Source organism: Mesoplodon mirus, assembly GCF_964341445.2.
Source record: "Mesoplodon mirus genome assembly, chromosome: 14".
In the NCBI taxonomy this organism is placed as follows: Eukaryota; Metazoa; Chordata; class Mammalia; order Artiodactyla; family Ziphiidae; genus Mesoplodon; species Mesoplodon mirus.
In genome coordinates, this window is record NC_138990.1 from 85237853 (window position 1) to 85259989 (window position 22137).

Genomic DNA, 22137 nt, shown 5'->3' on the forward strand with positions numbered 1-22137 from the left:
ACGTGTCAGGTTGGATGGGGCAGTGCATGTGTGTGCACGTGTGTGCACACGTGTATGTGACAGGGACGGGGTCACCCTGAGAAGCTCGTTGGTGGGAGGAGGGGTGCCTTGGGGCTCATTTGCAACAGGATCACCTGAACCCTGGGCCGAGGTGCTAGAATTGTGATCCTGGGGAAGATGGTGCCTGGGAGGCTGACTTTGCTCTCTCATTTCTGTCTGCCCGGTTGCCCACTTCCGTGTCCTCGCCGCTCTGTTTCTGTGTCTCTCCACACGTCCTTCTTTCCTTCCCGTCTGTCCTCCTGTCTTGTCTTTCCGCCTTGGTCTTCCTCCTGCCTTTGCCTCCATTCTACCTGCTGCCCTGCAGTCGGAGGACACGGACCTACCCTACCCACCACCCCAGAGGGAGGCCAACATCTACATGGTCCCCCAGAACATCAAGCCTGTTCTCCAGCGAACCGCCATCGAGGTGAGTCCGCCCCCGTGGTGGTGGGGGGGATTGTGGGCAGCCGGGCCCTTCCTCTTCCTGGCCCAGCCTTTCTGGGGCCTGGGGCCTTCCCAGCTGCTGTCCTCACTCCGTGCCCCCCAGATCCTGGCATGGGGCCTTCGGAACATGAAGAGCTACCAGCTGGCCAGCGTGTCCTCCCCCAGCCTGGTGGTGGAATGTGGGGGCCAGACCGTGCAGTCCTGTGTCATCAAGAACCTCCGGAAGAACCCCAACTTTGACACCTGCACCCTCTTCATGGAAGTGGTGAGCCCGACCTCCCCGCCATCCCCTTCTGGAGTCCTGGTGGTTAGAATTCCCTTGCGGCCCCAGGCGGCCTGGGGTCTGGCTCCCTGTGGGATTCTGAGTGGGTCACGGCATCACTCCCACCTCACTGGAGAATGGGAGGAGGTGCTCCCTCCTCCCTGGAGGAGTTGAAGCCTGCGAGCAGCGCAGAGGGGGCCAGCTCGGCCCCTCCTCCTCAATCCTGAGTCCACGGAGCTCCCAAGGACCCATCCTTGGCTGTTTCCCCCTCTCAGGGCCGGCCTCAGTTCCCCGGTGCTCCCTGCCAGGGCTCTGAGCTTCCAGGATTCCTCCAAACCTTCCAGGACCTGGTCCTCCCCCAGCCTGGGCCCCCGCAGAGGGGCTCACCCCCGCGGCCCTCAGGCCTCAGCCCTCTCCAGCAACCTGGGCTGCCTGGGCCTAGTGACCAGAGTAAGGCAAGTCTGAGGAAAGGAAAATGGTTTGCAAGATGAAAGTACTATAGAAATTCCAGGCCCAGTGGCTGTCAACAGGAGCCTCCTCTTGGCTGAGCCAAAGCCGCCACCGAAGGAGAGCATATAAATTATTTCAAGTTGTGTTCAAAGTGCTTTTAGGGTTGGGGGGAGAAGAATCTGGGTCTGGAAGCCAACTCTTGAGTATCCACTTGGGGGGGTCTGTCTGCGAGAAATGTTCAGTCCCGGGCCAACTTCTCCCTTCTTCTCTTCCCCGGCCAGTGAGGGTTCAGGGAAAGTAGACTTGTTTTAACTTTAGGCTGAGCTGGATGTGTTTGGAAGGTAAAACTGTGAGGGAAAAGTCGGCCTCTGCGTACAGCATCCAAGAGGCAGACAGAAGGGGCGTGTGGCTTCTGCTCCACTGGCCAGCTCCTGGGCTCGGCAAACCACCCGTGTGGACGGCTGGCTCTTGGGGCTTATGTGTGGGTTGAGAGCATTTTCTGCACCTTGGACTTGCCCTGGGAAGAAGGGCTCGCCTTCCTCTGAGACCTCCCAGAGATGGGGTCAGGCTGCTGCCCAGAGCTTCCCTCCCTCTCCACCCAGATGCTGCCCAGGGAGGAGCTCTACTGTCCCCCCATCGTGATCAAGGTAATTGATAATCGCCAGTTTGGCCGCCGGCCTGTGGTGGGCCAGTGTACCGTCCGCTCCCTGGAGAGCTTCCTGTGCAACCCTTACTCAGAGGAGAGTCCGTCCCCACAGGGCGGCCCAGGTAGGGGAGGGGCTGTTGACGGGGGGCGGGGAGGCAGAGGGGGCTGGGACAGGTGGACTTCCCAGCTGAGACACGTCCTGAAGCCCTCCTCTCACTGGGCCCTGAATGAGATGACCGGAAGGACGGGTGGGAATCTCGTCTCCCTCAGGGCACCATCTGGCCCTGGGCTGGGCCCACCAGGAGAGGTGGGGGGCGTTGATGCTGAGGTGGGGCGTGGTGCGGAAAAGGCCGAGGGAGAGGGAGATTCAGGGATCAGTGGGATGAGGAGGGAGCCAGAGGGAGAACTGGGGAGATGGGGAGTGCGAAGGGAGCCGGGAGAGGGAAGGATGGCTGGGAGGAAGAGGGAGACACGGAGTGAAAAGTGTGGCAAGACCGAGGGCCGAGTCTTGTGGCTCAGGAGGGGTGAGCCCCTGAGGGAGCCCCCTCTCAGGCCTGGACACTGCTCCCCCTACAGATGACGTGAGCTTACTCAGTCCTGGGGAAGACGTGCTGATTGACATCGACGACAAGGAGCCCCTCATCCCCATCCAGGTACGATGGGTCCCCGGGGACAGACACCGGCTCCTTCCAAGAGCTGGCTTGCTTGCCTTCTCCCTGCCCCTTGCCCTCCGTTCCTTATCACACGGCCTCCATAGGACACTCTCTCTGCAGCCTGGTGGCTGGACAACTTATAGATGGATGGCTCCAGTTAGGAGCTTTCAGTCCGGTTGGGAGCAGGTTGGGGGTTGCAGGGGAGGCTGTGTGTGGTCTTCTGGTCAAGACCCAATCATTTCCCCCAAAGCATATGAGAAAAAAGGCCCCACTACCTGGAGGGCTCTCTCCTGGAAATCACCCAGGAAATCAGGGTGGAAGGAGCGAACGAGAGAGAAGGAGGACAGGGTGGGGAGTGACCGGTAGCCTCTGGGGTGTCCCAGCCCCATCGCCTTACCCAGCTAGGGCCCTCCTTGGGGGGAGATTCATCTATGGGCTTGTGCTCTGTGGTACCTGGCAGGCAGCTTGAAGGAGGGGTCTGTGTCCAAGCCAGTGGTCCCTCTCACCCCATTCCCTCCACCTGCAGGAGAGGAAGGGGGCCAGGAGAGGGGCCTTACTGCAAGGGTGTCCAACCCTGTCGGCAGGTAAGAGGCAGACCCTGGCTATGTGCTCCACAACAGGGCGAGCTGGTGACCCAGACAACAACAGCATGGCAAGAGGTCTATGATATCTCTTATTGAGGGGGGAGCACTCTCTTCACCTTGGGCCCTGGGGTGGCTCAGCATCCTGTATGGCTGAGACCACCCAGTCCTTCCTGCAGTGGAGATGGAAAAAGGCCTCACCGTGGGCACCAGCCTTGAATAGCTCTGTTCCAAGTTGTCCCCCTCTGTTCCAGGTTGTCACCCTCCTATCAGCTTCTCTTGATTCTGGCCGTACCCCTGGCACTTGGGGCTCCCAGAGCTTCTGGGCTGCCTGGAGGCAGAGCCTCCCAGCCTGTGTAGACAGTACTTGTGCTCAGGCCCACAACCTGTTTATTCACTGGGGAGGGGGTGGCATTTGGGGAGGGTTTTATTTTTTTTAAAACCATCAATCAAATATTAGCCTTGAGAGCAAGAGAACAAACTTGGGTGTTGGGTTGGGCTCGGGATCCTCAAAACTCTCCCCGAGATGTGCTTACAGGGGCTTCCCTCTGACGTTTAGGGCTGATTTCTGCTTCTTTGTCACGCGCTCATCTCTTTCACCTTTCTGCCACTTCCATGGGGACATTTCTGGTGTTCATTCCTGGGCCTCACTGCTGCTGAGACAAGAGCTTCATAGCTGCTTTATAGTTCTCTGGTGCTAAGCATCCTCAGAAGCCCGCAGCTCTCCATTTCACCCACCTCTATGGCTCTCCAGGGCCCCACCCCAGCACGCTTTCTGCTGGGAGCACCTTCTGGCCAGCTCCCAGTCATTCTTTAAGACTCAGCCTAGATGTGGTCACCTCCTTCTAGGATTTTGCCCTGGCTCCTCCACTTCTTCTGCAAGTCCTGTCTCTATCTTGGTCACTGCGCTTGCCTTAAGTCGTGCTGCCTCTGTAAATGCCAGCATCTTTCCTAGACTAGGCTTAGGGCAGTGACTAGGGCTCATTCCTCTTTGTGTCCCCAGTGACCAGCACAGGGCCTGACTTAGAGGAGGCATTCAAAGAAAGTCTGCCTGGGTGGATGGATAGATGGATGGATGGATGGATGGATGAGTGGATGGATGCATAAGTAGATGGGTGGCTGGGTCGATTACCTGCCTACTCTCTGTAGGGGTCTAAGGAGGAGCTTCTCTTGACTGGGGAAACCCAAATGGAAATTGCAAATACACAGAATTCAGCTACACTCAAGGCTAGTATCTTCTGGCCTGGGTGGGTGTTCATAGCTGAATGAGGCAGCTAATTAGCCCCAAGCTCCGGGCGCCCAGTGCTGGCTCCCACATCCCCCCCATCAGTGGGCCATCTGAGTCTGTGCAGGGAAGCGTAGAGCTTGCCCAGCAGGATTTCCGTTCTGTGTGTGCTGCCCTCAAAATGTCTACAGACTCAGATGGGGAGGGACTCTCTTGGGTCCTGCTGGCTACAAGCACGACCAGAGGCAGACGGTGAGGAGGCCCAGGCTGGACGTCCTTACAGCGTTGACATGAGTGAACCGGGGCCAGGGGTCTGAGCCAGAGCAGGGGCTGCACTCTTGGTGGGAGCACACGGCTAGAGCTGCTGGCCAGGCAGAGGGCGGGGAGCTGAGGTTAGGGCTGGTGGAGGCATGCCCGCGTGGGAGGGCCTGGGCTCACAGGACCTCGGAGGTTGGCAGGGAGAGGAGGAAGTGAGATCCGCCTGCTCTGGTGGAGGAGGTTTGGACCCTGCCCTCATCGAGCTCCCTGTCTGATGGAGGAGGCATAACCCTATTCTCAAGGAGCCCCGAGGCTGGCAGGGAGATCAGTCCCAGTCTTCGGGAAGCCCTGTCCTGATGGGGTCTGCTGGGGGCTTGGGGAAAAAGCAATTTTGTATCGTGCTTTTCTCTGAGATCATTGATCCGATTTGGCTGGTCCAGGAGATCCTTCCCTCACTCTGTCTTGCACATCTCCTGTGCAGGGCTTGGGAGGACTGGGCATCTTGGGGCTGATCCAGAAGGCTGTGGGTTCCAGATCCAGTGGTTTTCCAGATAGTTCTGGCTGGGCTCTTGTCCCCTTGCCCCTTCCCCAGTGCAGATAGGATAGGGATGAGAAGGAGGGATGAGAAGTCTGGCAGAGCTTGGATCTTGCTGGCTCCTGTTTGTCCAGCCCGTGTCTCTAGGCCGCCCATATTGTTCCCTCCGTCATGCAGCCCCCATCGCTGTGCTCACCAGCTCTGGCTGTGGACCCAGCAGAAGGCTCCTCCCCAGCTCCAGATGCTCTCTTGCCACATTCAGCTTCTGTTGTGGTCCCTCCCGTCTCCTTGCTCAGTTGCCTCTTCTCTGCTGAAGAACCTCTCGCCATCATCCGCCAGTTCCTGGGATGAGCTGCCACACACTAGAAAAAGATACCCCAGACTTTCCTGATGCTTGTGCCATTGGCTGACAACCACGGCCAAGCATTTCTCAGGTGTCTAGAAATGTTTCAGTGTCTGTCAAGAGCAGCCAGTTCTAGAGATGGTCTGAAATGGATGTATGAGGCAGAACTGTCCACTTGGCCTTCTAGGGCTTGTAGGTGGGCACCTGTCTCCGGGAGTAAGGAGATGCCTGGCCTCCTGGACTCTTCTCTGTGGTGGGGGACTGGGATGGGATCAACTCTCGCATGGCAACCCCACAGTGTCTTCTTGGTCTGTGTGGCTGTCTTTGTGTAGATTTTAGAGCCGTAGTCTGGGGATGGTGGTAGTGTGGGTGTGTGCGGTGTGTGTGCACATGAGTGTGCGTGAGAGGTGGGGTGGGGGGCTGGGAGCAGATGTGTGCGCAAGCATAGTGGTGCTGCTGCGAGCGTCATGGCCTTGACACCTACCTTGCTGAGGGCAGGCTTAGGGTGTCCTCAGAGAGGGGCACAGAGGTGTTTCCTTCCATTTAGTGCTCTGCTAGAGATAAAGGATATATTCATTTTTCTCTGATTATAAATATATGTCCATTATATAAAGTTTGGAAAATATAGAAAAATAATGAACAGATAGGTGTTGCCTCCAACCAGGAACACGCTGTGAATGAACTGCTCCCAATGTGGCCTCCTCTTTCCTTCCCTTCCCCCCAGGCTGCTCTCTCTGTCTCTGATTCTGCCTCTGAATATGAATCAGGCTCTACTTTTACGTTTCAAACAAACTTGGGGTCTTTGTCGACTAGTCTGCTAGTTCTTGGTGTTCTGTTGATGAAAATGGGAAGAGAAGCAGTGCAGGAACACCCAGAGTGGGCTTCCCACCATTTCCTAGAGGGTCTTGAGGCTCATGTAGAGGTGGCACCCCCTGCCCATCCCACACATCACCTACCTTCAGGCACCCACCCTTCAGGTCAAGGGTGACGCTTGCCTATCATTCTGAGAGATCACCCTGGGTAGGGGTCTCCTCTTGAAGTCCTCAGGCCGTTGGGTGGAGAACATGTGTGTGTTGAGGAGGGATAAAGAGGAAGAGCGCTCTCGGGAAGCCTTCCCTCTGGCTGACAGAGAGAGGAGGGCTATGTTGAAGATCCAAATGAGATGAACAGAGTGAGAGCAAAGCGATGAATGCTTGCTTAGCAAGGACACCAAGATCTTGGACTCTGGGCCCTACAAGGTCAGCATGGTCTAAGTCATCAGGAAAGCTTCTCCAAGGGGGCTGACGAGAGGGGTTAGAACAGCATAGGGGAGAGGAGGCCTTTCTTGGTGGGCAGAGGACCCGGAGCAAAGGCTTGGTGGTGCGAGGTGTGTGTGTGTGTGTGTGTGCGTGTGTGCGTGTGTGTTGATTGCATGTGTTTGATGGTGTACGGTGTGTGTGCGTGTGTGCGTGTGTGTTGACAGCATGTTTGTTGATTGCATGTGTTTGATGGTGTACGGTGTGTGTGCGTGTGTGCGTGTGTGTTGATAGCATGTGTTTGATGGTGTACGGTGTGTGTGCGTGTGTGCGTGTGTGTTGATAGCATGTTTGTTGATTGCATGTGTTTGATGGTGTATGGTGTGTGTGCGTGTGTGCGTGTGTGTTGACAGCATGTGCGTTGATTGCATGTGTTTGGTGGTGTACTGTGTGTATGTGTGTGTTGATAGCGTGTGTGTTGACAACATGTGTGTTGATTGCATGTGTTTGATGGTGTACTGTGTGTATGTGTGTGTTGATAGCGTGTGTGTTGATAGCATGTTTGTTGATTGCATGTGTTTGATGGTGTATGGTGTGTGTGCGTGTGTGCGTGTGTGTTGACAGCATGTGTGTTGATTGCATGTGTTTGGTGGTGTACTGTGTGTGTGTGTTGACAGCATGTGTGTTGATTGCATGTGTTTGATGGTGCACCGAGTGTGTGTGTGTGTGTGTGTGTGTGTGTGTGTGTGTGTGTGTGTGTGATGGACCTGGGAGGCTGTAGGGGAAACTCAGGCTAGTGTGCAGGAGGCAGCAGGAGGCCTGCTCCCCACACCCGTGGGGTGGGGTGGGGTGCTGTGCTGGGGCCAGCTGCTCCCCGGCTCCCATCTCGGGCTAATTTTGAGCCACCTGCTCCAGTTTTAGTCTCTGGGACGCCGTGAAGGTGGGAACGTGCTCCCAGAACTGGAGCGGCAAATTATGTCCGAATCCCAAAGGGGAACATGTAATTTCGGAAGCTGGCCCAGACCTTTGGAGCACTATGTTTAGCTTTATTTTTTCTCCCTCTTGCACTGGTGAACTGCCGGTTTCCCTCTCACCTTTCTAAAAACGAACTGTATTAAAAATAACAATAAGGCTTCTGTGAGGTTCAGGATGAGAACCAGAGGGGCAGAGCTACTGCCTGGCTGGGCCAGTCTCTGGGCAGCTGGGGGCTTCCCGTGGAGTTCATCTGGTCGATTCCAGGGACTTGGCCTCCTGGGGAGTCTCCCAGAGCCCCCTGCCCCAGACTCAAAGGAAGAGAGGGTCCTACCCTGGAAGCCCTGGGTCCCAGCTGGTCTCCTCATCCCTCCACCATATCCCCCAAGCCTGCCTTCCTGGACCGTTGGCTCTCTCGAACTGACAGTGCTGCTTTATTCCTCTACCCTGCACACTTGCTGTCTCCTCTGCCTAGAAGGCATCTCCTGGCCTCATCCACCTAGACTGGTACTCGTCCACCCACAGCTCCATCACTTCCTCTGGGACTATTGTAGTGGCCCCTGAAAAAGTCACCCTACCTTCAGTCCTGACCCCCACCAAGGCCCTCCTGGACCCTGCAGCCTATAAAGTATGGATTCACTGTACTAGGAGATTGCAGGCGAAGATCTGATGCCAGAAAAGAATGCAGCAAGGTTTCTGTAGTATAGGGGTGGTGTGTTTATGAGACTCTTAAAGCTCCCCTGGTTTGGGGGAAGCCACATGATGCCCTGGTTTTTGTCCTTGAGGACAGAAGGCTTAGAAACCTGCATTGGTTTAGGAATAGTGCCCAAGCAGCGGTTGGTGTGACTCAGTTGTTAGAAGAAACCACCAGGGATGATGGGGAGCTTGGAGTATGTCTGAGGTCAGGAAGTTTGAAAGGCAGGGAGGGCATGTGAGAGTGGCATGGAGTCAGTGGTGCCAAGGACAGTGAGAAAGCAGGCACGAGACAGGTATTGGCTGAGCCCCTCCTACGTGCCTCACCTTGTCCTAGGTGTGCATGGCCTTCACATCATCCATACTCGCTGCTGCTCTGTGACAACACACGGCTTTGTTCCCATTCTCCAGATGGAGATGCTGACTCAGAGAGGTCAGGGGGCTTGTCCAAGATCACGTAGCTGGTAAAGCCAGGGGGCCAGGATTTGGAGCCACACTTGTCCAACTCCAAAGCACACTTTTCTCCCACAACGTTTGCAGCCTTCCTGGAGAGAGAGCACAGGGTGCCTGGTTGGAGAGCTCTACTTCCTCGCGACCATGCAGTCTTCCCTGGTTTCTCTAATCCTGTTGCTAACCAGCGTGTTTAATTTGTAGCTTGCAGACGGTCTGTCGGGCTTCGCCCCCACTAACATGGTGTCTTCTCCATCCAGTCGTCATGTATGTATTGTTTAACTATTTGTGGGCACCTTGATTTTCCTGGGGGTGCTGAGTGGGGGTAAGGAGCTAGGAAGGGAACAGAGGAGGTGGGGATGGGAGGGGAAGAAAGGAGTTTTCTGAACCCTGGCAGAAAACAGTTACCTGTCCTGTGCGGGGATGGAGGGGTAGGGAGAAAGCTGAGGGAAGATTTGCAGAAACAGACATCCCTGAATTATCTCTTGGTGCATCCTGGGATTTACCTTAATCCTGTTTCCCTGCATGGGGTAGCATGGGCCAGTGGAAACAGGGAAGTCTCTAGACCCTGACCGCTGGGACGTGGGACACAAGAGGCCTCTGTGGGCAAAGGCAGATTGATTTTCTCTACTCCTCCCAGAGGCATGAAAGGTGTGTGACTGCGGAACCCTGGCTGTCCCCAGCAGATTCTGAGAGCTCTGCTGGGGCCCACAGTTCACTCCTGCAGTTCCCAGGAGGGATGCTTCTGTCCTCCTGGGCTGATTCCTTAGGTATTATCTTTATGGGTCGAGGGTCCTTCAACATGCACTCATGAAGTCAAGGGGAGCCCCAGACTTGTAGGGGGGACATAAGAGATAGGACTTGCTGAAAGTTAAACTCCATTCATGGTGCCAAGAGGAGGCGTTGCTGTGTTGGGTGTTTTATGGCTTCTAGTCAGAGGCACTCTACATTTTAAATGTTTTCTGATTTATCCATTGTAGAAAATATAGAAAACACAAAAAAGTGTAAGGCAGAAAGTTAAAACCACCTGTGTTCCTACCAGTTGGAGATAAGCACTGTTAAGACTTTGATGTGCCTACATTTTTAGATATCTCTTATGCACATGTGCATACTTTTATTTTTTTCCAAAATCAAGATCATATTGTACTTTTTAAAAAATCTGCATTTTCTTGTACTTAAAATGTATTATAAATGTTTTTCCATGTCTTTATATTCTTTAAAAAATGGTTGCATGTTGGGGCTTCCCTGGTGGCGCAGTGGTTGAGAGTCCGCCTGCTGATGCAGGGGACACGGGTTCGTGCCCCGGTCCGGGAGGATCCCACATGCCGAAGAGCGGCTGGGCCTGTGAGCAATGGCCTCTGAGCCTGCGCATCTGGAGCCTGTACTCCGCAACGGGAGAGGCCACAACAGTGAGAGGCACGCGTACCGCAAAAAAAAAAAAAAAAAGGTTGCATGTCATGCTGTTGTATGGACATCCATAAACTATTCCCCTATCATTGGACATTTAATTTCTTAATTTCCACTATTGTCTTATTTTTTGTCCCTTAGAGGAGTTATTTTTAGTTTACTTAAAAAAGGTCTAGTCCATTTCTTGTTAGGTTTATTCCTAGGCATTTTATAGTCTTTGTTGCTGTCTGAATGGAATATCTTTTTTTTCTTATGACTTTGTATAACTAGCTATTGCTAGAATATAGAAAAACAATATTTTTGTATATTTACTTTGAAACAGACTCTTTGTTAAGTGCCTTTATTACTTCTGACAGTGGTTAATTGATTCGGCTGAGTTTTTCAGGTAGATAAGATTGTCTTCTTCAAACAATAATAAACATGTCACTTTCTAATAGTTATACCTTATTCCTTTTTCCAGAATGACATTTGATAATGGAGTTGCTAGTGAGCAAACTTATTTAGTTACTGATTCTAATGAGAAGGTCTCTGTCATTTTTCCATTATGATAATGATTGGTAGTTTCAGATAGATATTCTTGATTTTGTCAGGTTGTGTCCTGTATTATTAGTTTATTAATAACTTAAAAATTAGACATGGGAGTTTAATATTGGGTTGGCCAGAAAGTTCATTTGGGTTTTCCCATAACATCTTATGGCCAACCAATATTATCCAATGGCATTTGGCATTTATCAAGATGATCATTTTGTTTTCCATTGTCTGTTATATATATATATATATATATATATATATATATATATATACACACACACACACTTATATATATGTATGTATAATTGTCCTGCATTCCTGGGGTAAACCCAAATCGGTCAATTGGTCATGGTATTATAGTTGACTACAATTTAAGTCCTCTTATGCAGTCAATCAAGATAGGTAGTTGGTTGGCTAATTAAAGTTGGTTAAATAGGGACTCATTAAAAGTCAAATATAAGTACCAAGAACATTTCTTTTTAATCATATCCATGTATCTTCATTTGACAATCATTTGACATGTGCCAAGGCCTCTTTGAATTTGGATCTGCTATTCAAATGTCATGTTGTCTTTCCAGTATAAACCACATTCATAATGCATTAGCTATGATTTTTTCTTTAGGTTTATTAAAGTTTGATGAACTCTTAATGATAGCTGCAAAAGACTCTGAACATGGAGTTTTTTTAACATTTAAGATCCCCCTCACCTTTTTGTCCACCTCGCTCATGCTCAATTTTCATAATTAAAAAAATCAATATTAAGTTCATTTTCATAGATAAAATGCCCTTTCTTTTTAAATTCAAATTTTATATATTTTTATAATATTTACTTATTGTTCTAATTACCGTATTCGTACAACTGGCATAAACAGATTTGGGAACAAACAATTAACTCTTGGTAAACATACAGCTCATCTGCTGGGAGCTGCAGTGCATAAATTAGATTAGCTGCAGGCTTTCATCTGCTCTGGACCTTAGATCGTTAGCAGAGAGAATGGGTAGCGTTTGTTAACCTGGTTAAGGGGAAGTTTGTAAGAACTTCTAGTATATATTACTGAGTTAGATTTGTTATTATTTATATGGGATTTTTGCATCTTTATTAATAAGTATTACTTTTAGGTTGTCTTTGTTAGGTTTTGATATCAAGGTTATAATAGTTTTATAAAATATTTTTTGAAGTGTACTCTCATTTCCTGTGCTCTTGAACAGTCTCTGTGGCAGGAGAATGATTGTTTAAAGGTTTGAAAATACATGAGAGTCATTCTTTATGAATATGAATTATGCAAGTTGAAAATAAATGATATAAACATTTTAATAGTCTGCTTTATGTATAAAATGTGTAATAATATGAATCGATCTACATTTAAAAAATGATTAACAATCATGTAATTTAAAAGGTGGCCAAATGAATTGTATTTATGGTTTAGCTGGTAAACAGGATACCCATCATCTTTTCTTGAAAATGGTATTATATGATGTGAGTTTTGAATTTTAGAAGATCTTCAGGAATGTATACCTCATACAATAGTATAAGATGCATCTGCTCTGCACTCATTTGTAAGACTGGGCCCAGCACCATTTTTGGGAGGGGATTCTTTGATCATTTTCTACTTCTTCAATCAATTTAGTGCCTTAGATGTCTTCAGATATTGCTTATTACATTAGTATAGGTTTATACATATTACTATATTAAAAGAAAATCCTTCTGTATCTGTTCTGTTTTTTATCCTCATTTCTAATTTTGTAATTTATGTTTATTGTTTGTTTGTTTTTTTAACTTCAATAGGCTTGATAGCATTTCATCAGTTTTATGGTTGTTTTTCATCCAAAGAACCAGCTCTTTAAATTTTTTTGATTCTTCTGTGTACTTTTAATTTCTTTTTCTTTTTTATTATTTCCTTTTCTTGTCCGACTGCACTGACTAGGACCACAAGTTTAATATTCCATTTAACTGATAATAGAGAATATTCTTATCTGCTCTAATTTAAAATGGAATATATTTTTTTGAATTTTATTTATTTATGTTATACAGCAGGTTCTTATTAGTTATCTATTTTATACATATTAGTGTATATATTTCAATCCCAATCTCCCAATTCATCCCACCACCACCACCTCCCTCCCCCCGACACTTTCCTCCCTTGGTGTCCATGTTTGTTCTCTACATCTGTGTCTCTGTTTCTGCCCTGCAAATCGGTTCATCTGTACCATTTTTCTGGATTCCACATATATGCATTAATATACAATATATGTTTTTCTCTTTCTGACTTACTTCACTCTGTATGACAGTCTCTAGGTCCATCCACGTCTCTACAAATGACCCAATTTCGTTCCTTTTTATGGCTGAGTAATGTTCCAGTAATGTATATATGTACCACATCTTCTTTATCCATAAAATAGAAAATTTTTATGTTCCACCACTGCGTATGAAATTTATCAGGTGAATGATTACTAGCTAGCTAGGAGTTTTTGTCATGAATGATGTTCAATTTTATTCAGTGTTCTTTATGGATCTGTTGAGGTGATCATATGATTTTTCTCCTTTAATCTGTTAATGTGGTGAATTACATTAATAGATTTTTTAAAATGCTGAAACAACTTTGCAGTTCTGAAACTATCTATCCTGGTCATGTTACATTGTCTTTTTCCTGCATTGTTGGGTTCAGTTTGCAAATATTTACTTTAGGAATTGTTTTGCATCAATTTTTATGAGTGATAATGGCCTGGAGTTTCTTTTTCTGATACTGTTCTTTTCAGGTTTTGGTATCTAGGTTATATTAATCTTATAAAATGACTTGGGGCATATTTGCTCTTTTTCTAGTCTCTGAATAAATGATAAAAACTTGACATTATCTGTTGCCTGAAGGTTTGGTAGATTCATTTGTAACACTGTCTAGACTTAACATTCTTCTTGGGGATATTTTAAACTGCTGATAAAAATTTTTTAAATGTTTATAGGACCTTTGAGATTTTCTGTTTCTACGTGAGTCGTTTTTGGTGATTTATATTTTATAGGAATTTATCCATTTCTTGCTAAAAATTATTGACATAGTGTTATTCATAATAACCTCTTACTGTTTTGAAAATTTTTCTTCTTCTATTTATGTTCCCTTTCATTCCTAAGGTTATACTTTATTATTCTTGCCAAAATTTGTCAGATCTGTAAAAGTCTTTTCAGAGAACCAATTTTTATGTCTGTTGATTTAGCTCTATTTTTTCCTTGTTTTCTAGTTTCTAGTTCTTTTCTTTATTATCTTCTTCCTTCGAGTTTTAGAGAGCTTGTTATATTATTAACCTCTTAAGAGCTATGCCTAGTTCATCAATTTTCAAGCTTTCCTCTTTTCTAATGTAAGCATTTAAGGCTATAGAATTCCCTCGAAGTACTGCTTTATGCATCCCACAGGTTTTGGTAAGTGGTATTTTTGTTGTTTTTTAGTTCTGAGTATTTTCTGATTTCTGTCATATTTCTTTTTGACACCTGAATTGTTTAAAAGTATGTTTTAGAAATTCCTAACTTATGTTTTAAGTTATCTTTTTATCAGTTTCTAGCTTAACAGTACTATGGTTCAGAGAATGTGGTCTGTGTGCAGTATTTCTTGACACTTGCTTTATGGCCTAGTACAGGGTCAATTTTTGTAATGATCTTGTGTGTGCTTGAAAAGAATGTGTATTCTCCCAATGTGTTTTACATATAGCATGTCCATTTAGATCAGACTTGTTAATTGTGTTATCCAAATCTATTTTCTTGTGATTTTGTTTTGTGTGGTTTATCAATTTTTGAGATATTAAAACATCCTGCTTTGATGTGATGTTTGTTCTTCCTTGTTATTTCTGTCTACTTTTCCTTTATATATTTGAGGCTGTGTTATTAGGCACAAACAACTGTAGATTTCTTATATCTTCCTAGAGAATTGAATCTTTTAACGATACGTAGTAAACCCCCACTCCTTGCCTTTTAAAGTCTTTACTAATGAGTTTTGCCTTAAAGTCTATTTTGTCTTGTGTTAACATAGCTATACCATATTTTCTTGCTTGGTGTTTTCCTAGTATATCTTTTTCTTTTTACTTTCAACTTTTCTGTGATTTTATGTTTTAGGTGTCTCTCTGATGAACAGCAAATAGATGGAGTCTGGTTTTTTTTTAATACATTCTGACATAAGCTCTTAATTAGAGAGTTGGACAGTCTAATATATTAATTGTGTCTTACTGATATATTTGGATTTATTTCTGCCATTTTATTCTACTATCCTGCCCCTTTTTTTTTTTCCTCTTTTTAAAATTTTTTTGGATTGAAAAATTCACCCGCCACCCCCGCCCCCGTCTTTTCATTCCTTCTTCCCTTTTCAGTTTCAAAGCTATACATTGTTTCTGTCCTTCAGGGATTAGTATAGAAACTTTAACATGTATATTCAATTTAGCAAAGTCTAAATTTAATTGGTATTTATAGCCTCCTCCAAAATATTACAAGGAACTTTGGATGCTTTAATTCCAGTCACTTACCAGTTTACAAACTTTTGTTCAATATTTTAGTTCTACCTCTATAAATGACACTTTTAAAGCAATATTATTTTTTAAGTAATTGATTTTTCTTCTAGCTATGCCCATGTTGACTGTTTTGTTTTGTAGACCAGTCTTCCTCCTCCTGAGATCATCTTTATTCCTGAAATAGAGCCTATAGAAATTCCTGCAATTGGGATCAATTCATTATAAACATTCTCACTTTTTTTTTCTATTAAAAAAATTTTTTTATTGCAGTATAGTTGCTTTACAACGTTGTGTTAGTTTCTGCTGTACAGCAAAGTGAGTCAGTTATATATATACATGTGTCCCCTCTTTTTTAGATTTCCTTCCCATTTAGGTCACTATATAGCTTTGAGTAGAGTTCCCTGTGCTATATAGTAGGTTCTCATTAGTTGTCTGTTTTATATATAGTAGTGTGTATATGTCAATCCCAATCTCCCAATTCATCCTGCCCCCTTTCCCCCTTTGATATCCATAAATTTGTTCTCTACATCTGTCTCTATTTCTGCTTTGCAAATAAGTTCATATGTACCATTTTTCTTGTAGTATTATATGATACTTGTTTTTCTCTTTCTGACTTAATTCAATCTGTATGAAAGTCTTTAGGTCTATCCACATCTCTGCAAATGGCACTATTTCATTCCTTTTATGGCTGAGTAATATTCCATTGTATAAATGTACCACATCTTTTTATTTTTAAGGTATGTACATGGTTTATTTAGACATAATGTTATTTCACACTTAATATACTACAACATAGTGTAAACATAACTTTTATATGCATTTGGAGACCAAAAAATTCATGTGACTCTCTTTATTATGATATTTGGTTTATAGAGATGGTCTGGAACCAAACTCGCAATATGTCCATATGCCTGGATTTAGAAAGAGAATGTTCTACTGTTTCACTAGTTTGTTCATCATTTCTGAAAGGTTACCTTAGGATGCACATAACCGATTAATTCAGTCAATCAAACAATATTTATTAAACACCAAATATACACAAGTACCATTCTGGGCATGAAATACTAAAGTGTGTAAAACAGAGTCTATGTCTTCAATGAGGCTTTAATCTCTTGGGATTTCAAGAAGTGATAGCACTAAGAAGAAGATAAAATGTGGAAACACCATTCAGAGTGAGTGAGGGGTTTGCTTTAACTAAGGTAGTCACTTTGCCGTTACATTTTGATTGTTACTTGAATGATGAGTAGGAGGCAGATATGTGGTTAAGGAAAAGCTGATGTCAAAATCCTGAGATGGAAAGGAGCTGACTGTCTAAGAGGCAGAAAAGCCAACATGGCTCGGAGTAGGGAACGAAGGGGAGAGTGGGGAGCAGGGTAATGAGCGCATGGGCACTTCAAGGACAGTGGATTTTTTTTTTCTGGTTATAAAGAGAAGGCCTTGGGTGATTTTAAACTGAGGTATGGCCGGGTCTGAATCACACTTTAGAAAGTCCACTTTGGCTTCTGTATGCAGGATGGGCTATAAAGGAGGCAAGAGTTCTCAGGAGCACCTGACGTCCCTACTTAAAGATTTGTTCTTCTAGAAGACCAATTTAGAGGCTGTTGCCATAGTTGGGGTAAAAAATGATAGTTGAACAGTATTAATGGCAGGATGTGTTTTAGGGATAGAACTTGTAGATCCTACCGATGAATTGGATGAATTAGAAGAAATCAAGGATGGTTCTTAAGTGTGAAGCCTGAGCAACTGGATGGATAGGATGATACCATAATTGAGATTGGGAAAACCTGTGGGGAAGTGAATTAGGAGGGCAGGCAGAGAAATTCAAAGCTCTATTTTGTCCAGTCCAGTTTAAGATGCCTGTTAGACTTCAAAAAGATGTATCAAGAGGCAGTTGGATATCTACAGTGAGAAATGTCAGTTGAGTTGTTCAGTGCTTTGCATTTCAATCTCATTCCTGCCACTCAGAAGCTAGGTATCTTTGGTTGACTTAGTTAACTTCCTGAGCTTCTATTCCTTCATTTTAAATTGGCATAATGATAATAAATAAAGTAATATTTAAACCCAAATCTCCTGAATCCTAGTCCAAAAGTCTTTTCACTCCACGATTCCCTTATTCTCCAGCTACTCATTTGCTGCCATTGTTTGGACATTCTTAGATCGTGTAACAGTCGGCAATGTCATCACTTTGTTTAATTTTTTTCCAACTTTTTTTCCACATCTTCTTTATCCATTCCTCTGTTGATGGACATTTTGCCTCCATGTCCTGGCTGTTGTAAATAGTGCTGCAATGAACATTGGCGTGCATGTATCTTTTTGAATTATGGTTTTATCCAGGTATATGCCCAGGAGTGGGATCACTGGGTCATACGGTAGTTCTATTTTTAGTTTTTTGAGCGCTTCTATATTGTTCTCCATAGTGGCTGTATCAATTTACATTCCCACCAATAGTGTAGGAGGGTTCCCTTTTCTCCACACCCTTTCCAGCATTTATTGTTTATAGATTTTTTGATGATGGCCATTCCTATTGCCCGGCAGGTGCGTGAGGGTCAGCCCCAGTGGGGTGTGTGTGTGTGTGTGTGTGTGTGTGTGTGTGGCTTTCCAAGTGTTTGGCAGCAGGCGTGTCTCACTTTTTAATTATTGTTTGAAAATATTTTTATTTCACCCTTATTTTAGAAATACTAGTTTCACTGACACTTATTTCCAGTCATCACTTTAAAGATACTATCTCACTAATCTCACTATCGTCTGGCTTCCATTGTGCTGTTGTCTTCCTAAATATGAGGACTGTTTTTTTGCCTTTTTTTTTTTTTTTTTTTTTTTTTGTACGTGGCCCCCTCACTGCTGTGGCCTCTCCCGTTGCGGAGCACAGACTCCAGACGTGCAGGCCCAGCGGCCATGGCCCACGGGTCCAACCGCTCCGCGGCATGTGGGATCCTCCTGGACCGGGGCACGAACCCGCGTCCCCCGCATCAGCAGGTGGACTCTCAACCACTGCGCCACCAGGGAAGCCCTGTTTTTTTGCCTTTTTACTTTTAATTAGTTCTGGATGGTCAACCATTATCTCTTCAAATATTATATATTCCCCATTCTCTCATTTCCTTCTAAAATCCTGATTAGATCTTCAATGGACCTGCTCTATTCTCCATGTTGGTTCAACTTCCTTTCATATTTTGTGTTTCTTTGTGTTACACACTGGCTAATTTCTGAAGATATGTCTTCTAGTTCACTAAGTCTTGTTTCTAAAGGTTATGTAACCCTGTCTATTGAGTTTCAAGTCCTAAGTATTAATATTTTAATCTCGAAAAGTTCTCTTTTTTTCCAAATCTTCTTGTTTATTTTTGAAAGTGTCTTGTTCTTTTGCCATATTGTTAATGCCTTTATTTTTTAAACAGTTTTTTTTTAAAGTCCTATTTCTGAAAATTCTGCTTTCTGTTGTCCTGACAGGTCTGATCTGCAGTTGGTGTTTCTAGCTGACTCTCACTCATGGTGCCTTGTTTCTTATGTGTTTCACTATTTCCGATTGTGAACTCATGTTCCTTGGAACTTTATCTGAGAGTTCTTTGAGGCCTGGATGAAAGTCACATTCTTTCAGAGAGGACACATGTTTACTTTTACCAGATGCCTGGAAACACTACAAACTCAGATTCACTTAAAACTAAATGTTTGGCTTGGGCTTTTCGGGCCCCACCGTTAGTTTGCATTTTGGCTCCTTATTTCCCTGGATTTTTGCTTTTTCATTTGCCTCCAAGGATCTTTATATTCCTATCAGCTCAGTAATGCATTTAAAAAGAATTTTAAAGGTATCTTATTAATTAATTTAGGTGTTCTTACTTGGAGGGTTTCTCTGGTCCTCTAGTTTGCCATTTTGCTGGAAATCAGTGTCTATGTTATAGTTTTCAATTTGACAGTCATGATGTCTTCATGCAGATTTTAGTTCCTTCAGGACCACATGCTCTAACTTCTTGTTTATGGGATCCTCTTGAGACTTCCTGTGGCCATAAATTGGTCATTTGTTTTCTTTTGTTTTTACTCAACCCTTTAACAGAGCACTTATCTTAGTCCTCATATTGTCCCCCTTCTTTTGAACCTTAATCTTTTCTTTTTGTCTTTACAGAGGGAAGTCCTTGCTTGTCAAGAACCAGGAGCCCCAGTGGCTCTTCCATTAGTGCATAGGCCCCCTTCTAATCTCAAACTCAGGTAAAAGGAAGAAGGAAACAGTCTAAGGTTGTTGTAATTTTACCTTGCCAGTTAGGAATCCAGCAGGGTGGGAGAATTAAGAAGGAAAACAGGACCAGAGGCTTTTCTACTGGGCTGAAGAGTTTGTTTTCTATGTTTGTTGGGGCAGTCAGATGCTGGCTGGCTAGATCCGAGCCACAATTCTTGCCTATGGAACCCTATATAGGAGTTTCTTAAATAAAGGAGAGCTGGCTCCAGGCAGGGGTGTTACTCAAGGGAAGTTTCTACAGTATTGGCTGTGTGGACCCTCAATCTTGTGAGCTCCGACACCTGATAGGTCAACTTTCTTAGGGCTAGATGCATATTTTTCAAGTTTCTAGACCAAGGTTACCAATGTATGAGTTTACAGTGAGAAATACTTCTGCCTGGGGGATGTGACCTTGGATAGTGATCCAGCCTGTGGTCTCTCTATAGGCTCAGCAGTTGGGAAGCCAAGTTGTGACTGGAGATGAGTGAAGAATCAGCATGAGGAGAGAGGAATTCTGGGATTTGAAATTGAGTATCAGCTGTCCAAAATGAACTGATACCTCCATCTCCAAAGAAAGGGACAGCTTTAGTCCCTAACCCTGGGACCCTGCCTCTGATGATGCTGGTGTGAACAGTCAACTCTAACTCCTCTTCTCTTACATTTCCAGGACTGATCAGTTCCTTTTTTTCCTGACATAGTCTTTCCTTTTTTTCCTGACATAGTCTTTCTCTAGATGTATTAGTACAATCTACCCACTTACAGTTAAGGCTCAGTGTAGAAGCTGCCTTTCCCTTTGAGATGATTTTGCCTCTCCTTGCTCTGAACCCCTCTGCATTGATTTCATGGTCTGATTCTCCGAGGGCAGCCCTATTTCTCTTAATTCCAAGTTTTGGGGGGAATGCTTTACTGCAGCTTATGGGTACCGACAACAATTTATCGAAAGACTTGGAAGCAAAGGTTTTCTGAGCAAAGGAATCAATGACAGGGTGTGTCTCCCAAGTGAGGAAGTATTTCCAGAAGGTGCCCAAGGCAATTTGTCTCAGTGCCCCGCGCTTGCACCTCTGGCCTTGAGAGTTTCAGGGGCAGTGTTTTCACCTTAATAACATGAATGGTTTTTACCTGTACTTTTGTATATATCAGATGTGCTAACGAGGAAGGTACTTATCTTCTCCTTAAAGCAGGTTTCCTAAGGACATGTATTTGGCACTATTGGTTTAGCAAGAATTATTGTATGCGCTTGAAAGTAACAAAACTGTACTTCTTTAAAAATATCTCTGGTTCAGATGTGTTGCCAGTGCAGCCTGGCCTCCCCCCACTCCCATTAGTTCTGATTAGGGAGGTTTGATGCCTGTCACTGTGTGTAATCTGGACCTTCCTTTGTGAGTCATTCCTTCTCTCATTTTCTCAGAGCAAATACAAATCGCCCATCCAGTGACAAGTGAAGGCACAGGGGAGGCAAGGGGAGGGAAATCAGAGCCGAAATCTGTTAGCTATTTGGAGTAATTGGTTATTTGCTGTGTTTGCTGGTTGGGAAACAGAGCACATACTTTACGGTCTCTCCTGTTACGGGGGCTGGAGTCACCCGCCGATATTGGATCCTCGTTGCCGGAGCCCTTGGCTCCGGGCGCCTTTCCCCTGCTTGGCATTCCTGTGGTCTCCTCGGGGGTGCACCCCTCCTCCCTCGATGCGCACTGCAGGGGGGACAGCCCAGGGTGAGACTTGTCTGGCGAACTCCAGGGCCTCATCAGGGAGGAAGAGGCCCCAGCCCCCACCTAGCAGCCCTCCCTGCCTCTGCCCCGTACTCCCCTCTTCCCAAGAGGTCTTTCCCCTGATCTATGAGGAAGAAGTTCATCTCTTCCCAGAGGGAAATTCTCGGCTTTCCTTGAAAATCTACAGGACAGGAAGTTCTCTCTGAGGTCTAATTTAATGCCTTCCTACCCCTGATGGTCCTGTCATCATCCCTGTCCCCTCCCGTTCCCCAGCCTGGGTCAAAACAGTGCTTGGAACTTGGTTCAGCTCTCACTGCTGAGTACAGGTCCCCCTGAGGATGCTCAGTGGAGCTTATCAACCTGCCCAGTGACGTGAGCACCTCTCTTACGTTCACTGAGGCATGGGAAACCAGCCTGAATTAGCAGCAAGTTCAAAATATAGAATATTTGAAAAGTAATATGACTTTGTGTATGAAAACTCACACAGTAACTAGAAAGTAGGTTGACTTTGGCACATAGTAGGCTCCCCCAAAATACTTCTAAAATTGAATTTAAGATAGCTAAGATTAGTGTCTGTAGCTTGATGAATGCTTCTGCAGCCCTGGGAAGGCCTTCAAAAATAGTTTTTCTCTTAAGTAGATGGCTGGAACTCCTGTCAAGCAAAACTGTCTACCTAAGCAGAACGAAGGTAAGGCAAGTTTTTGCTCATGCCCTACTGGAATCATCACAGATTTTGAGTAGCGATGTCTCATTGCTTTCTTCATAGGCTTGAACACTCTTCTTTCATTCACCCTGCTGGATAGATTCCATTCGTTTGGACTTTCTGCATGGGTTATGGGGTCATGCTGTCCTCCGAGGACCAAGTCATGGGGCCCCCATACATACCTTAGGCTTCTGAGTTTGGAAGAGATTTTCCACAGGTCCCCCACCTCACTTGCGCCCTCCATCTGGATCAGGCCCGTAGTCAAATTTTCAGGTCCTGACCCTTCTCTGCTCACCATCTGCTTGACTTTGC

The 22137-nt window shown here is 45.4% G+C and overlaps 1 protein-coding gene across 23 annotated transcripts in view; it reads left to right on the top strand.

The window, feature by feature from the left end:
- DYSF (dysferlin) overlaps positions 1–22137 on the top strand; it is a 230073-nt gene that overhangs the window by 156481 nt on the left and 51455 nt on the right. For 14 of the 23 annotated variants that reach the window (XM_082642728.1, XM_082642736.1, XM_082642718.1 and 11 more), the window contains 5 exons: positions 365–466; positions 587–748; positions 1798–1963; positions 2418–2494; positions 8991–9053. In XM_082642728.1, the coding sequence (XP_082498854.1) occupies positions 365–466; positions 587–748; positions 1798–1963; positions 2418–2494; positions 8991–9053 (570 nt within the window). The remainder of the gene's footprint in view (positions 1–364; positions 467–586; positions 749–1797; positions 1964–2417; positions 2495–8990; positions 9054–22137) is intronic. The other 9 variants (XM_082642730.1, XM_082642724.1, XM_082642732.1 and 6 more) reach the window with 1 other exon arrangement.